Raw genomic sequence first — 17,815 nt, forward strand, 5'->3', positions numbered from 1 at the left:
CGCGCAGACCCGCCCCGACCCGACCAATCGAGCGGGCGACGCGCCTGCGCCTGGCCAGCCGAGCGCCGAGTCATCGAGGAGGCCCCCTGGCGCCCGCGGCCGCTCCTGCAGGGCTGCCCGCCCTTCCAGGGCTCGCAGGTGCTGGGGCTGAAGCGGTAGAAAGGCCCAAACAGCCCCCCCATTTTACAGCGCGGGGGTAAACCGAGTCCGGGGGAAGGATAATATATAGGACATATTGGCTCAGAAGTATTAGAACCCAGAATTCTTCCGTCTACAACGACCCGCCCGCAATCTGTTCGCCACTTATCAGCCGCAGGAGTCTGTTAAAACATAATTAATACCATGCCACTTTCCTGTTAAAACCTCTTCCGCATTATACTTAAGTTAAAACCCACCTCCTCAGAGAGCCGACACCAAGCTCCTACTGAATTTGTTCCATTCGCATTTCTGCCACTCTTTCCCGGGCCCGCTCTGTCCCAGCATCCTTCCGTTCCTGCCCCGGGACTTTTGCATTTGCATCTCTCTGCTTAGGATGCTTTTACCCTAACTGCTGTCCAATGGGAATATAATGCAAGCCACATAGTACATTTATTTAGTCGGTACATTTTTTACAGGAAAAAGAAAAAGGTGAAATTAATAATGTATTTTATTTAATCCAATATGTTCTAAATATTATCATCTCAACCTGTAACCAACAGAAAAAAATTATTAATAAGGTATTTTGGGGTTTTTTATATTAGTTTTTTAAACCTGGTGTGTGTTTTACACTACTGCACATCGTAATACAAACTAGCTACATTTCAAGTGCTCAATAGACTTGTATGACTACAGGGCAGCTCTGGATAATCATACAGGCCACTCCTTGCTTCAAATATTCCATCTCAGAGAGGATTTCTCTGCTGCCATATCTGAAGTTCCCCTCATCCATTACCCTGTTATATTATCTTAACAGAACTTAATGCTGCCTGAGATGAGATCATCTTATTTGTTTATACCTATGTTGTCTTTCATCACCCTGAAAGTTCACTGACAGCAGAAATTATGTCTTTTTCACAAATGTTTCCTCAGTACCTAGACATGGCCTAGCACAGAAAAGGCCCAATGCTATGAAAGAATGAACAAATGAACGCCTCATCTTGGATTATCACCAGAAGGGCAGGAAGAACATCTCAGGCTCATAAAAAGTCAGAAGACAAAGGTCACAGGCTGGCAAGGTTGCAAGACTATCTATTTACCATGACATTTATCAGCCCTCATGATGCTAAGCTAATGAAGGTGCTTGTGGGCTGACTCACTCCCAAGCAAGGCCTGAGTTTCTCTGAGGTGGGGGTCAACCCATCAGAATCTCAACACTGGGTCCCCCCAGAAGCTGAGGTTTGGGTGTAAAACCCTAGACTCCACAGAAGGCAGAAGGGAAGGCAGCCATCAGAGCTGAAGGAGCTCAGGGTCCAGATCTTCCAACACAGAGACACCTGACTGTACCTGGAGAGTTTATTTAAAACGCAGATGCCAGGGCACCATTCCTTCAACCAGTATCACTGAGAGTCTTTGGGCCTCGGTCCCTTATCAATCTTAACATACGTTTACCACACAGCCATCCCACTCCCAGGTATTTATGCAAGAGAAATGAAAGCACATGTGCATGCAAAAACTTATACACAAATATTCATAGCAGCTTTATTCATCATAGCCCAAAACAGGAAATAATCAAAATATCCATCAACAGGAGAATGGATAAAGATATTGCAGGGACTTCCCTGGTGGTCCACTGGGTAAGACTGCACGCCCCAGTGCAGGGAGTCTGGGCTCAATCCCTGGTCAGGGAACTAGATCCTGCATGCGTGCCGCAACTAAGAAGTCCGCATGCCTCAACTAAGAGTCCGCATGCCACAACTAAAGATCCCGCATGCCGCAACTAAGACCCAGTGCAGCCAAAATAAATAAATAAATAATTTAAATGTTTATAAAAGAAGAAAAGAGATTGCAGTGGACCCATACAGTGGAATACTACTCAGCAGTAAAAAGGAGCAAACTGCTGATACAGATACTATCTTGGAGGAACCTCAGAAGTATTAGCTTTGTGAAAAAAGCCAGGCCACGCAAGGCCATGTACCATAATGATTTCATTTCTATGCTATTCTAAACTAGAATGGCACAAGCAGACCAGTAGTGGCCAGGGGACAGGGGTGGAGGGAGGGGATTGACTAGGAAGGGACAGGAGGGAACTTTTCAGGGTGATGGAGCTGTTCTGGATCTTGATGGTTGTGATGATCATGAGTCTGTATACAGTTGTCAAAGTTCATTGAAGTGTGCACTTAAAATTGAAATTGTGTTTTCTGTTCATTATTCCTCAATGAAGCTGATATTTAAAAGATCGCCTCCCTCCTGGGACTTACATACCAGCAAGGGAGGAGAGACGGAGAACAAACAAAGTCAGCATAAAATATAGAGTGAACAGGATGGTGATGCGCACTAAAGAGAGAAATAACGCAGGGAAGCAAGGTAGGAAGGAGGACTGTACAGTTTTAGATGGAGGCCTCAGTGGGAAGAACTGGCCCCCAAGGGTTCAAGTTCAGGGAGTCTGCAGGGGGACCCAGCTCCCCAGATGATGGGTTTGGAAATGCAGAGCTGGTCCAAAGCCCTCATTGTACAGAAGGAGAAACTGAGGACTAGGAAGGGGAAGGAACTTAAAGTCATGCAGAGAGACCATAGGACAAGGCAGGACTCTGCTGTGAGCCTGAATCCCTGTCCATAATGGCCTCAGCCTTTCCTGCACCAGCCCACAGCCCTGAGCTTCAATTATTAGAGCAAAATTTATACTCGTTATGGACAAAACAGGGAACAGAGAGGTCAAATGTTGTCCTGGCAGAAGGAAAGGGGTTGTGTTGGCCACAGGGAAGGTCCTCCCATGGTCCCCCACCCATGCTGTGGTCCCCAAAGTTGCAAGTTTCTGACACATAACGGGTGAGGGGCTGCAGGAGATGGGGGATATCCTTAATTACCATCCACCCTAGACTCTGAGATGTATGTTGGCCCAGAAGGGCCAGGTTTTCTGGGGCAGGCAGATTTGAGGGGCCCTGCTCAGTACTCTCCAGTATCAGGCCCCTCCCTACCCGGCCTTCAGATCATCTAGACCAGAGCGGCTGCAGACAGTCAGCCAAAACTGCTAGAGAAATGTTCCTTTTGGCCCACACAAAGCCTTAAAATAATTGAAGTTAAGTTACATTTTAAAAGCTGGAGATCACTTGTGAAAATCTATATCTGGAGCTTCTCTAGAAAACAAAAAAAAAGGAAGAATTGGCAATGGTGGAACCCCCAACCTCCCTAGGCTTACATTCATTCGTTTATTCTTTCACCATTTATTGAGCACCTCCTATACCCTAGGCACTCTTCTAAGCACTTGGGGCTACATCACTGAGCAAAACAGACATATTTTTGTCTATAAAAATGCCCTATTGGAGTTTGTATTCTAGCAAGAGGAGCAGATGGTGAGCAATAAATATAACACATGTAAATTATACAATATTTGAGAAGGTGATAAGTACTGTAAGAGTCCCATGGGAGAGGTAGGCATCTTAGGGGAGAGGCAGCTATAATTTTAAATATGAATGAATCAGATCCAGAAGTTTCCACAGCAGCACTGTCCAATAGAAATGCAAGCCACACACGTAATTCTAAATTCTCTAGCGTCCACACTAAGTGCAAAGAAACAGGTGAAATTAGTGTTAATATTTTATTTAACCTAACATCTCCAAAATAGTATCATTTCAACATGTAATCAGTATAAAAATTATTACTGAGCTATTTTATATATGTTTTGTACTAAGTCTTCAAAATTCAGTATTTGTATTTGACAGTGCAGGTCCAGAGTCTCTTGAGAAAATGCAGACAGCCTGGGCAGGGGTGGTACTGTCACTCTGTGGGAAGAAGGACAAAGCACAGACCATAGCTCAGGGGTCAGCCCCATCATCTTACAGAGAGATTCTGAGCTCCAGAGAGGGACAGTGGCTACTCCAAGTTCACACAGCAGGTTATGGGTGGAGCTAAGGTACAGTCGCAGGACTCTTAACCTTTAGGTTTGCCCTGAGCAAACGCCCAGCTTTCCAGATGCTGCCCTGGTTTCTGGTTTCTGAATATAGAGCTCCAGGTGGAGCAGAGAAGTCCCCAGAGAGAGAGAAAATTCTACAGAGCTGGTTATCAGGAGCCTCCCACAGTAAACAGACTGTCCACCCAACTCAACTCCTTAGATGAGTATCAAGCCCAGACGGTCCTGCCCTCCTCTGCACGGCAGAGATAATGGGTACCTTGCCTATCTCCCGGAGCAATTATGGAGATAAAATAACCGAAGCTTGGTTTCGCAACTCTTAGAGCAGGCAATGCTCAGATCTCTCCCATGATGTGGGAAATAAAACCCAACATCCTTCCCCTGGCTTCTGAAGACACCCTCTTGACCTCATGTCCCATCCCTGGGGTTCCAAGGCTGTCCCACCCTCCCTTTACCAAGGCCTCTGCTCAAATACCAGCTCCTCAGAGAAGCCTTCCTGAACTCCCCTTGCAAACCAGCAATACCCCCACTCCCGTCTGTCCCCTTACGTTGCTTTATTTTTCTTCTTAGCACTCACCACGGGCATAGTCTACACATATTTTTTCACACAGTCCCTCCTAGCATGCCAGCTCCAGCTGGCATTCTGTTGCATCCCCAGGACCACCCCCCCCAACACACAAAAATAGCCACTTATATTTACTGAACACTTACTATGTGTCAGGCACAATTCCAAGTATTTCACAGATAGTAGTTCATGCATTAATCCCTTACTCGGAGGGACGTAATATTTTAACCTCATTTTAGAGATAAGGAGAGTGAGGCACAGAGAAGGTCATTAGCTTGCCTGAGGTCACACAGACAGAAGGTGGTGGAGCCAGGATTCACACCTGGAAAGTGGACTTGAAGGCCCACAACTCTTGACTTCTGTGCTAATCCATCAGTGCCCCATAACAACGATGCCTGAATGCAGACTAGATGAAGAGGAATCCACAGTTGCTTGCTCCCATCTGTGCTGGCCTCTACCTCATTGAAACCACTTGTTCTGTCTCAGTTAAAGAAAAGAAAGAAGCAGGAGGGTCTTCAACTGGCCCATTTTGACTGGTTCACCCATCAGGCAGGTGGCTGCCTTCAGTTACTCCAAATTTACCCACTGTGATATTGTGATTTATAATAAGAAGTATATATTTGATCTTCATCCTCCATTCCTGGCTCACAACTCTTAAAAAACCTTTGGAATTTCCCAAGTGATGAGAGCAATGGAACATCTTTTGTTCAAATATTTGTCCTTGGGTCCTCATTTCTGAAATAGCTCCAGAGCCATAAAGGCAAAACCAGTGTCTTATTATTCATATCAAACCCCTTTCAGTCACACCTAAGTTTATGTTAATAGGTGGCTTCTGGAAAGCCCCTAAGGATGAGGGCTGGTTGCCAGGGGAATGAACCCCCTGGTTGCCAGGGGAATGATTAGAGGGTTGGAACTTTCCACCTCAGCCCCTTACCTCTGGGTTGGGAAGAGGGGCTGGAGGTTGAGTCAATCACCAATGGCCAGTGATTCAATCAAGCATGCCTATTAATGAAGCCTCCCTAAAACCCCAAAAGGATGGGGTTCAGAAAGCGTCCAGCTGAACAAGTGGATGTGCTGGGAGGGTGGTGCACCCAGAAGGAGCACGCAAGCCCCGGCCCCTTCTCACATAAACGTTGCCCTTTGCATCTCTTCTGTCTGGCTCTTCCTGACTCTGAGCTGTATCCTTTGTAATAAGCTGGTAGCCTAATAAGTAAACTGTTTTCTTGAGTCCTATGAGCTGCTTTAGCAAAGTAATGAAACCAAAGCTGGTTGTCGTATAAGAGGTCGGTTGGAAGCACAGGTAACACCTGGACCTGTGATTGGTGTGTGAAATGAAGGCAGTCTTCTGGGAGTGAGCCCTTAACCTGTGAGATCTAGCGCTACGTCTAGGTAGCTACAAGTGTTCAGTGAGTCCCTTTGCCCACTGCCCACCTTAGCAGGACAGGGGAAGCCCTTTAGACCTGGCCCCTCTCTTTCCCTCTCACTGTGCCCCATCCTAGCCCCAGGTCATGCTCCGGCTCTCCCTCCATTCGTCAGGCGTCTTCTCCAAGTCACCTCTCTGGTCCCTTCCCTGATGGCCTGATCCAGGAGGGGGATCCCCCAATCCTTCCATTCTCTGTGGCCAGCTTCATTCTCCTCACATAGAAAGGAGACAGACTTTGTAGAAACTCTAAGTTGAAATTTTAATGTGGCTTGGATGTGTGCATGAATCCATTTTTAGAAAATACTACTCCCATTAATTATGGCGCAGCCATAATTAATGAGTTAGGTATACTGTACCTAAGAGCAGTACCCCATAAACATGAGTGGGAATGAGAGCTCTATCCTGGGATGCTGACTGGTGCAAAGAAAAAGTAGATTAGATGCTATTAAGAAGCATGTAATACCCCTAATTTAATACTTGTACCATCTGCTGTAAGCCATTTGTGTGTTTTCTTATTGTCTCTCTTCCCACCCATTTGTTTTAGTCGTTGCTGTATCCCAACACCTAGAGCAGTGCCAGCTGTGAAGTAGGAGCACAGTAAATACTTACCCATTCAAACACTGGGAGCCGGCAGGATGCATTTGTGGTACTTAAAGCCATGATGCTGGATGGGACTCGCAGGGGAGGGTGTGGGAGGTGGAGAAGATGCCCGAGGGCCGAGATGAGGAGGGAGAAGCCAAGGAGGCAGAAGGAGCCCCCGAGTCGAGCCGGCAGGAGAGCCAGGGCTGTGTGTGCTCCTGGAAGCAGGTGAGCAGCGTGTTTCAGGGAGGGGGCTGGTCACTTGGGTCAAACGCTGCCCACAGGGGGAGTGAGAGGAGACCTGAGAGCCTCTGTGACTCAAGCAGCAGGGTTAGTGTCAGCAGCGACCTGGCCAGTAGAGTTTTAGTGGTGAGGTGGACACAGCCTCACTGGTGTGAGCTCAAGAGAAAATGAAAGAAGATAAATTGGAGACAGTGAATGCCAACAGACAACATTTTCTACATGTTTTGCTGTTAGGAGTAGCTGGGAGTTCCTTGGCAGTCCAGTGGTTAGGACTCAGCACTTTCACCTCCATGGCCCTGGGTTCAATCCCTGGTCCAGAAACTAAGATCCTACAAACTGTGCAGTGTGGCCAAAAAAACAAAACAAAACAAAACAGTAGCTGGGAAATCTGACAGTAACTGAAGGGAGAATTGTTTTCAAGGAGGTTTTGCTGTTTGTAATTGTAGCGAAATGCACATAACATAAAATCTGCAATCTCAATCATTCCTGAGAGAACAGTTCAGTGGCTTTAAGTACAGGCACACCTTGTTTTATTGCATTTCCCTTTATTGTGCTTTGCAGACGTTGCGTTTTTTACAAACTGAAGATTTGTGACAACTGTGCGTCTAGCAAGTCTATCGGTGCCATTTTTCCAAAAGCATTTGCTCACTTTGTATCTCTGTGTCACGTTCTGGTAATTCTTGAATTATTTCGGGAATTCCCTGGTGGTCTAGTGGTTAGGACTCCACGCTTTCACTGCCGAGGGCCCTGGATTCAATCCCTGGTTGGAGAACTAAAATCCTGCAAGCCCGCGGCACGGCCAAAACTTTAAAAATTCTTGAAATATTTCAAACTTTTTCATTATTATTATATTTGTAATGGTGAAATGTGATCAGTGATTTTTGATGTTACTATTGCAATTGTTTGGGGGGCATCCAAAACCACACCCATATAAGATGGTGAAGTTAATCAACGTTGTGTATGTTCTGACTGCTCCACTGACCAACTATTCCCCCATCTCTCTCCCTCTCCTCGGGCCTTCCTGTTCCCCGAGACACAACAATATTTAAATCATGCCAGCTAATAACCTTACAATGGCCTCTAAGTGTTCAAGTGAAAGGAAGAATCACACGTCTCTTACTTTAGATCAAAAGTTAGAAATGATGGGGGACTTCCCTGGTGGTCCAGTGGTAAAGAATCTGCCTTCCAATGCAGGGACGTGGGTTCGATCCCTGGTCGGGGAACTAAGATCCCACAAGCAGCGGGGTAACTAAGCCCACGTGCCACAACTACTGAACCTGCACGCCTCAACGAGAGAGAGAAAAAACCCACACGCCACAACTAGAAAGAAGCCCGCTAGAGAGAAGCCCGTGGGCCGCAGTGAAAGATCCCGCATGCCTGAACGAAGATCTTGCATGTCGCAACTAAGACCTGATGCAGCCAAAAAAAAAAAAAAGTTAGAAATGATGAAGCTTACTGAGGAAGGCAGGTTGAAAGCTGAGATAGGCAGGTAGGCCTCCTGTGCCAGTTAGCCAAGTTGTGAATGCAAAGGAAAGTTCTTGAAGGAAATTAAAAGTGCTACTCCAGTGAATATATGAATGACGAGAAAGCGAAACAGCCTTATTGCTGATATGGAGAAAGTTTTGGTGGTCTCGATCGAAGATCAAACCAGCCACAACAATGCCTTAAGCCAAAGCCTAACCCAGAGCAAGGCTCTAACTTTCTTCAATTCTAGGAAGGCTGAGGGAGGTGAGGAAACGACAGAAGAAAAGTTTGAAGGCAGCAGGGGTTGGTTCACGAGGCTGAAGGAGAGAAGCCGTCTCCATAACGTAAAAGTGCCACGTGAAGCAGCCAGTGCTGATATAAAAGCTGCAGCAAGTTATCCTGAAGATCTTGCTAAGATAATGAATGAAGGTGGCTACGCTAAACAACAGATTTTCAACGTAGCTGAAACAACCTTCTATTGGAAGACGATGGCATCTAGGACTTTCATAGCTAGAGAGGAAAAGTCAGTGCCTGGCTTCAAAGATGCAAAGGACAGACTGACTCTCTTGTTAGGGGTTAATGTAGCTGGTGACTTTAGGTTAAAGTCAATGCTCATTTTACCATTATGAAAATCCTAGGGCCCTTAAGAATTGTGCTAAATCTACTCTGCCTGCGCTCTATAAATCCAACAAAGCTTGGATTGACAGCACATCTGTTTACAACATGGTTTACTAAATATTTTAAGCCCACTGTTGAGATCTACTGCTCAGAAACAAAGATTCCCTCCAAATATTACTGCTCATTGACAATGCACCTGGTCACTCATGAGCTCTGATGGAGATTAATGTCTTCGTGCCTGCTAACAGAATACCCATTCTGCAGCTCATGGATCAAGGAGTAATTTCAACTTTCAAGTCTTATTATTTAAGAAATACATTTTGTGTGGCTATAGCTGCCATAGATAGTGAGACCTTCGATGGATCTGGGCAAAGTAAGCTAAAAAACCCTTCTAGAAAGGAGTCACCATTCTAGATGCCATTAAGACCATTCATGATTCATGAGATGAGGTCAAAATATCAACCTTAATAGGAGTTTAGAAGAAGTTGATTCCAGTGCTCATTGATGACTTCGAGGGATTTAAGACTTCCGTGGAGGAATAACGGCAGATGTGGTAGAAATAACAAAAGAAGTAGAATTAGAAGTGGAGACTGAATTGCTGCAATCTCACGATAAAACTTGAATGGATGAGGAATTGCTTCTTATGGATGAGCAAAAAAAAGTGGGTTTTTTGAGATGGAATGTACTCCTGGTACAGGTGATATGAAGATTGTTGAAATGACAGCAGGGAATTTAGAATCTTATATAAACATAGTTGATAAAGCAGCTGTAGGGTTTGAGAGGATTGACTCCAATTTTTTTTTTTTTTTTTTTTTTTTTTTTGCGGTACGCGGGCCTCTCACTGTTGTGGCCTCTCCCGTTGCGGAGCACAGGCTCCGGATGCGCAGGCTCAGCGGCCATGGCTCACGGTCCCAGCCCCTCCGCGGCATGTGGGATCCTCCCGGACCGGGGCACGAACCCGTGTCCCCTGCATCGGCAGGCGGACTCTCAACCACTGCACCACCAGGGAAGCCCCTGTTGTCTTATTTTTAAAAATAAGAACCTTCAGCAACCACCGCCCTGATCAGTCAGCAGCATCAACATCAAGGTGAGACCCTCCACCAGCAAAAAGATTACGACTCACTGAAGGCTCGGATGATGGTTGGCATTTTTTAGCAATGAAGTTTTGTTTTTTGTTTTTGTTTTTGTTTTGGCTGCCTTGGGTCTCTGTTGCTGCGCGCGGGCTTTTCTCTAGTTACGGCGAGCTGGGGCTGCTCTTCGTTGCGGTGTGCGGGCTTCTCATTGCGGTGGCTTCTCTTGCTGCGGAGCACGGGCTCTAGGTGCGCAGGCTTCAGTAGTTGTGGCACTCGGGCTCAGTAGTTGTGGCTCGCGGGCTCTAGAGCGCAGGCTCAGTAGTTGTGGCACACGGGCTTAGTTGCTCCGCAGCATGTGGGATCTTCCCGGATCAGGGCTCGAACCCGTGTCCCCTGCACTGGCAGGTGGATTCTTAACCACTGTGCCACCAGGGAAGTCCAATAAAGTATTTTTTAATTAAGGTATGTACATTGTTTTTCTAGACATAATGCTATTGCACACTTAATAAACTACAGTAAGGTGTAAACGTAAATTATATATACACTGGGAAACCAAAAAATCTTTGTGACTCGCTTTATTGTGGTGGTCTGGAACCAAACCTGCACTCTCTCCAAGGTATGCCTGCATATTCACCACGTTGGGCAACCATCACCACCATCCGTGTCCCTAACTCTTTTCATCTTACAAAATTGAAAATTCTGTACCCAGTAAACATTAACTCCAAATACCTGTCTCCCCCCAGCCTCTGGCAACCCCCATTCTACTTTCTGTCTCTTTGAATTTGGCTGCTCTGGGGGCCTCACATAAGTGGAATCATACGGTATTTGTCTTTTTGTGACTGGCTTCTTTCACTTAGCATGATGTCTGTGAGGTCCATCCATGTTGCAGAATGTGTCAGAGTTTCTTTCCTTTTTAAGGCTGAATGATACTCTATTGTATAAATATACCATCTTTTGTTTACCCATCCATGGACCCTTGGTTTGCTGCCACCTTTAGCTATTGTGAATAATGCTGCAATGAACACTGGCATATGAGTATCTGTTTGCGTCTCTGCTTTCAATTCTTTTGGGTTTAATCAGAATTAGAATCACTGGATCATACAGCAATTCCCTATTTAATTTTTCTGAGAAACCACCATACTGTATTCCATAGCATCTGCACCAGCTTACTTTCTCACCAGCAATGCAAAAATGTTCCCGTTTCTCTACATCTTCACCAATGCTTCCTTCCTTCCTTTTTTCTTTCTCTCTTTCTTTCCTCTTCCTGTCTTTTTCCTTTCTTTCTTTTCTTTCTTTCTTCCTTCCTTCCTTTCTTTTTCTTTTTCTTTCTTTCTTTCCTTCCTCCCTCCCTCCCTCCCTCCCTTCCTTCCTTCCTTCCTCCCTCCCTCCCTCCCTCCCTTCTCTCCCTCCCTCCCTCTCTCTCTCTTTCTTTCTTTTTATATTTGCCATTCTAATGCGTATGAGGGAGTAAGTTGTTTTTTACATGGAAGAATCATTGTATGCTTGCACGCAGGCAGAAAAGATCCGGGAGACCAGGAATTTGATGCTAAAGGAAGGAGAGAGGAGAGGTGCTGGAGCAATGTCCTAGAGTTGGGAGAGATGCTGAGATCCCGAGCAGAGAGGAGGATGCCCTTAGCCAGCAGCCTGGGTGTTTATCCATAGTCACAGGGGAGAAAGCTGAGGCCCTGGGCACAGATACGGTGGGAGGCTAGATGTGGTGGGAGAGCCTGAGGTGTTCTCTTGTGTTTATTTTATCCCCTCAGTGAAATGGGCAGCCAGGTAACCAGGTGACGGTAATGGTGGGGTGAGGTCAGAGGTTTGAGGAGAGAAGACAGGGTGTGAGATAGTCTCTCTAAAAGAGTGTATGGATGGTGGAGGTTGGGAGGCTGGATAATGGCTCCCAGAAAGACATTGACGTCCGAATCCCTGAAATCTGTGAATGTAACCTGGCAGGAGCTTGAAATGGGGAGATTCTCCTCGATTCCCTAGGTGGAGCCAATGTAGTCACATGTGGGAGGCTGAGGGAGATTTGACTATGGAAGGTATTACACTGCTGGCTTTGAAAATGGGGGAAGGAGCCACAACCCAAGGAATGAAGGTGCCTCTAGAAGCTGAAGGCAAGGAAACGAATTCTCCCCTAGAGGCTCCAGAAACAGACTCCCCTTTACAGCCTAGCCTCCCTGGTGACCCCTTGATTTCCGACTTCTGATTCCAGAACTACAGAGAATGAACTTATGTTGTTTTAAGCCACTAAGTTTGTCTCGTTTGTTACAGCAGCAATAGTGAACCCAAGCAGGACCCTGTGGGGGCTCCTGGGCAAGGAAGCCTTGCTGTGTCCCCCATTTCTTTTTTTTTTTTTTTTTTTTGTGGTACGTGGGCCTCTCACTGTTGTGGCCTGTTGCAGAGCACAGGCTCTGGACGCGCAGGCTCAGTGGCCACGGCTCACGGGCCCAGCCGCTCCGCGGCATGTGGGATCTTCCCGGACCCGGGGCATGAACCCGTGTCCCCTGCATCAGCAGGCGGACTCTCAACCACTGCGCCACCAGGGAAGCCCCCCCATTTCTTGATTGTAGGGAATAGACTCCAGCCTTCATGACCTTCCCTGAGTCCCAAAGAGCAGATTCGAACAGTTGCTAATCAGGGAAGGGGTGGGGGGGATGCAGAGAAAAGGGAGGAGCAGTCAAGAAACAATGGTGCAGCCTCGGGGCAGGGTCCTGGTTCCACCTAAAGGGATACACATAGCAGTAGCTTTGAGCCCTTCTACAGAACTAAACCCCCCAACAAATGGAAGATGTTAACTACTGGATGAAGCATTCTTCATTCCAGAGAAGGTCATGGTTTGGCAACCCCACCCGTAAACCACTGCTATAAAACTCCTCACCAAATCCCCCTCCCCACGCCAGGTAGGGACACACAGTTTGTTTTTTGGTTTTTGGTTTATTTTTTGCGGTACGCGGGCCTCTCACTGTTGTGGCCTCTCCCGTTGCGGAGCACAGGCTACGGACGCACAGGCTCAGCGGCCATGGCTCACGGGCCCAGCCGCTCCGCGGCATGTGGGATCTTCCCGGACCGGGGCACGAACCCGTGTTCCCTGCATCGGCAGGCGGACCCTCAATCACTTGCCAGCAGGGAAGCCCGGGACACACAGTTTTTGAGGGCACAGGCCCACTATGTCCCCTTTGCCTGGCAAAGCAATAAAGCTATTCTTTTCTACTTCACCCGAAACTCTGTCTCCGAGACTCGATTTGGCACCGGTGCACAGAGGCTGAGTTTTTGGCATCAAGAGGAGGTCCAGGAAGTCACCAAGAATAAAGGTGTGTCCGGTGAGGGAGTGACAGAAAACAGAGAAGGAGTCTGAGTGAATTCAGGGGCCAGGGTCTCTCTCCTATTCAGGCCTTGACATGAGGAAACCCCTTTGCCTGCAACCTCCTCCCAATCCTTTATTCTGGAAAACTCCTTGTTCATGCCTTAGGAACAGGTTAGAGGTCACCTCCAGAACCCTTCCCCTGATCCCCTGGCTGTGGTTGGGGTCTTCCTCTGCTCCCAGAGACCCTGTGCTCATCACCCAGTTACCCCAAAACTGGGTTTGCCTCTTGTTGAGTGTTGAACAAGCCGAAGATCAAGAGAAGGATTTATGATTACTTGCAGTAAGTCAGGAGCACACCGGGGGTCTCTCCCAAAGCAATGTCTTCCCAAACAGCAAAATTGGGGAAGTTTTAAGCTAAGTGTACATGTGTATACACGAAGGGGCTTGGGCAGCAGGCAGAGTCCAAGCTTTAGTTGATTGAAGTCACGAGGGTCAGAAAAGGTCAACATCCTCGTCCTTCAGGCCCTAGTTGATCTGGCGGTCGATTGCATCAGGCCAATCTTCACCATTGATACAGAACTGGGAGTCTTTACAACTGATGCATTATCTTTGCTATTGTCACTTCTCTTGCCCGACTATTGTTTGTTTCTTCATTCCTTTGCTCAAGATCATTGATTACTGAGACCTGTTCAAGGGCAAGCATTGTGGCCAGGTTTAGGTCACAAAACAGCTTAAGCCAAAAATGGCTTCTCTTCTGTCAAGAAAGCCATCCCGGACTTCCCTGGTGGCACAGTGGTTAAGAATCCGCCTGCCAATGCAGGGGACACGGGTTCGAGCCTTGGTCCAGGAAGATCCCACATGCCACAGAGCAACTAAGCCCGTGCGCCACAACTACTGAGCCTGTGCTCTAGAGCCTGCGTGCCACAACTACTGAGCCCGTGTGCCACAACTACTGAAGCCCGCGCGCCTAGAGCCCATGCTCCTCAACAAAGTGAAGCCACCGCAATGAGAAGCCTGCGCGCCGCAATGAGTAGCCCCCGCTCGCCACAACTAGAGAAAGCCCCCATGCAGCAACAAAGACCCAACGCAGCCAAAAATTCATTCATTCATTAATTTAAAAAAAAAGAAAGCCACCCCTGGTTCTCTTTCTCCAAGGACCCCCTAACTTACCTGCTTACAGTCTGAGCACGCAGTGATGGGCCTCATAGGTGTCTCCGAGATTGGGGCCTCCTGGAGGCCAGAGTCTTGTTTCCCTGAGTGAGGAGGGACAGCACGTGAACAAGCAGACCTGCAGAGACCACCGCAACCCTCAGAGAGGGCCCAGGAGACCAAGGTGATGGACGGGGCAAGTGATGAGGGCATATTTGGAGGCCGGCTGGGTGGCTCTGGACAAAGGGCTGCCTTGCCACTGTTCACAGGTCCGAGGGCACAGCCGGGCTCTCAGCTGTAATGCAGGTGCTTCTGGGGTCCCGCCACAGCCTGGACTTGTCAGACTCCAGTGGCCATAACCTTCTGCCCCTCACACTGGTGTCAGGCACTAGGACCATGGACATCCCCCAGCTCAGACCCGAAGACAGAGCCAGCAGCCAGGGTATAAAACAAACGAAAGGTTTATTTATAAGCAGGGATGTCGTCTGGGATACATACAGTGCAAACTCTCGTCTTGGGCTCAAGACGATCCCAACACAAGCCCACAAGCTGGAAAACTGTTACCAAATTAGGTCGAATGGACCCCCCACTTCGGCCCTAGCCTGGCTGAGGCCCCCTGCCTTGGCAGTAGAAGGTCCTCTTTCCATTTGGGTTCGCACAGCCAAAAACAAAACCGAAGCTGAGATTAGAGCGGCGCGAGATTTATTCAATGGCCAGGGAATGGAGAAGCAGGAACTTAGTTCGTAAATGCACTGCTCGCCTTAATGGTGAGAGGGATTTACTTTTAAGGAGTGAGGACAATGGGGGTTAGAGTGAGACGAATGATGGGGAGGCAAATGCATTACTTTTCTGGGAAAGAGGCAGGGTTTTCCTAGAAATGGGGTGCTATCCCTTTTCTGTCCTTTTTTGGTCAGTGACTTCCGGTCACAGCCATTGTAGGTGTGTCATTTAGTAGCTAATGTAGTAAAGTCAGTGTAGAATGAGACTCAGGGTCTACGAGAGGTCAGATTCATCACCCTCTTGGTTTCAGCGGGTCCTATCCAGTTTTTGTTTCCCTCTTCCTATAGCTTCTTTCTTTGTGTCCAGACCCTGCGACTTAAAGGTGTATGTTAGTTCCTGTTCAAGGGAGGGGTTGGTGGGTTTTGACCAAGGGTCTGGTGGCAATTCTGGTAACAAAATGAGGCCACACCCAGAAAGAGTCTCCTTCCAATTCATCCCTGTTCTGCTGGAGTGATGACAATGAGGCCTGAGGTCCTCCCAGGACAGTCCACCAGGGGGCAGAGGTGCTCCACGGCCATAAAGGGTCCAATGTGGTTGGAGACCCTGGCCAGTCCAGGCAGAGGGACATCTTGATTCCGGAGTGGGAAGCCTTTCTTCACTCCATGGTAGTGGCTGGGCTTCTCCTACCCTCCAAAAGTTCAGCTGCCAAGTTCAAGTCCAGTGGAATTTTTCAACAAGGGATCCAGATATCAGGGACCCAACAGTCTTCTCAAGGAGGCCCCCATCCCCCTTCCTTCCAGAATCCGGTTAAGGCCACACTTGTCCACTGTCTACGGGGCCTGGGCATGCGTTTGTGGGGAGTGGGCTGACCCCTTAACGGGGAAGAATCCCTCGGCAAAAGTGTTAGCTTCGGCTGCTTCCGGCAGGCCATCCGATCTGACAACATGGGCTACAGAGAACCACAACACTCAACGCAGACACAGGACTGGCTCTCAGCATCTCACGACCACTCAGGATCTCAGTGGGCACAGTACCAAAGTGGCGCCAAGGCTCCATGGGGACCTGGGACTCCAAGAACAGTGGGAGGGGGACGGAGAAACAGGAGCATCCCCTTGGAAGGCAAAGGAGGAAGGTCCAGGCTGAGGTAGGAGGAGATGGCTGCGGGGCCTCAGTCATCTCCAGGTCCTGAAATTCCCTGATAGGAAAAGGTGTGGCCTTGGAGCTCCACACCAGACCGTGGGGGAGGGGAAGCTCAAACTGGGGGTAAACAGGAGCGAAGCTCAAAGGCAGAGGATACAAACTCTGAGTTTGGCTTTTTTACACTTGGCTTGTTTATCCGCATGGTAGCTAATGGGTTTTTTGTTTGTTTTTTTTTTTAATTGCCACATGTTAAAACTGGAAGATTTCCGGTTAGAGGTTTGCCGTCTTAACCAGGTCACAGCCCTCATTCAGGCTGCCTGCCTGGGCATCCGGTTTCCACCCCATGGCACGAGATGGAGCTATAGCAGGAGTGGATTTGGAGGTGGCGCTTCCAGAAGTCCTGAGCTAACCTGGGGGACTCCCGTCCCCTACAGGGGTTGCCACCCGCTCCCTGCACAGAACCATCTGATTGATGACACCCACCCCTACTACCCCCACTGGGACCATCCTGCAGTCTCACATTCAGGCTAAAGCCCTGCTCTTTCCCCACTGCCCCTTCTCCAAGGCTGATGCATGCAGCATCCCTCCTCCCCAGCAGGAAGCCAGAGCCGGGTAGAGCCCAGGGATTAAAAGAAAAGTAAAAACCAAAAACGACAAGGGCTCCAGGAACCAAGCATGCAGGACCGGCTGGAGGGGCAGCTCTCAGAGAGGCAGGGGATTTGTTCCAGGCTGCCCAGCGCATCCGTGTCCACCAGCCTTCCAAGAGAGACACACACCGTGACAGGACACACCATGACTCTCCCTGCCTCGTCTGCCTGCAGGTGAGAGGAAGGCTGAGGCCGTGGAAGCCGCTAAAGGAATTTGGCCCAGAAAGAGTCAGAGTCCTGCGGGGGAGGGGCCTAGAAGGACCAGGGGTTGGTCCCACCTTGGCTGTGACACAGGCCACGCCAGACTGGTTAGCTGGGCTTCATCCCGGCATCAGGTACACCGAGGGGCAGAGGCTTCTCCTCTGGGCTCTGCAGCAGAGTCTCTGGAGCCTCCGGCTGGGACTGGAAAGGGCATTCCTCCTTGGAGAAGGGGACGTGCTCATCTTTCGGGGAGCCAGAGGGGCTGGTGTCTGTGTCCCTCGTGGAGCTGGCCTGGGAGGGGCATTGAGAGCTGTGGTCAGAGCCGCTGCAAACGTTGACAATGCAGGTGACATTGACCTGGGTCCCGTGGCCACCAGACGATGCTTCTGCTAAACACAAGACAGGAGAAAGTGGTCAGCTGGGGCCTTGGGGTGGGGGGTGTCTTCACAGCCTGCCTCCTGCCCGAGAGGCAGATTAAGACATGCGGGGGAAGAGCACTGTGCCAGGAGGCAAGAGGCCCCTGTTCTAGCTCAGCTTTGCTGTGTCATCTTGGGCAAGTCCCGTAAACCTTTGTGTGCCTCAGTTTCTTCACCTGTCAAATAAGAATACCCCGCCCAAGTCACCCCACAGATGGGAGGAGC

At 48.6% G+C, this 17,815-nt stretch overlaps 1 protein-coding gene across 1 annotated transcript in view; it reads right to left on the reverse strand.

Moving 5' to 3' along the window:
• Window positions 1-14,941: 14,941 nt before the first annotated feature.
• The window catches only part of TNFRSF1B (TNF receptor superfamily member 1B), a 36,288-nt gene continuing 33,414 nt past the window's right edge, over window positions 14,942-17,815 (reverse strand). The window contains exon 10 of the mRNA XM_030878153.2: window positions 14,942-17,563. Coding sequence (XP_030734013.1) covers window positions 17,283-17,563 — 281 coding nt within the window. The 3' untranslated portion in view covers window positions 14,942-17,282. The remainder of the gene's footprint in view (window positions 17,564-17,815) is intronic.

Source organism: Globicephala melas, chromosome 1, assembly GCF_963455315.2.
Source record: "Globicephala melas chromosome 1, mGloMel1.2, whole genome shotgun sequence".
NCBI lineage: Eukaryota > Metazoa > Chordata > Mammalia > Artiodactyla > Delphinidae > Globicephala > Globicephala melas.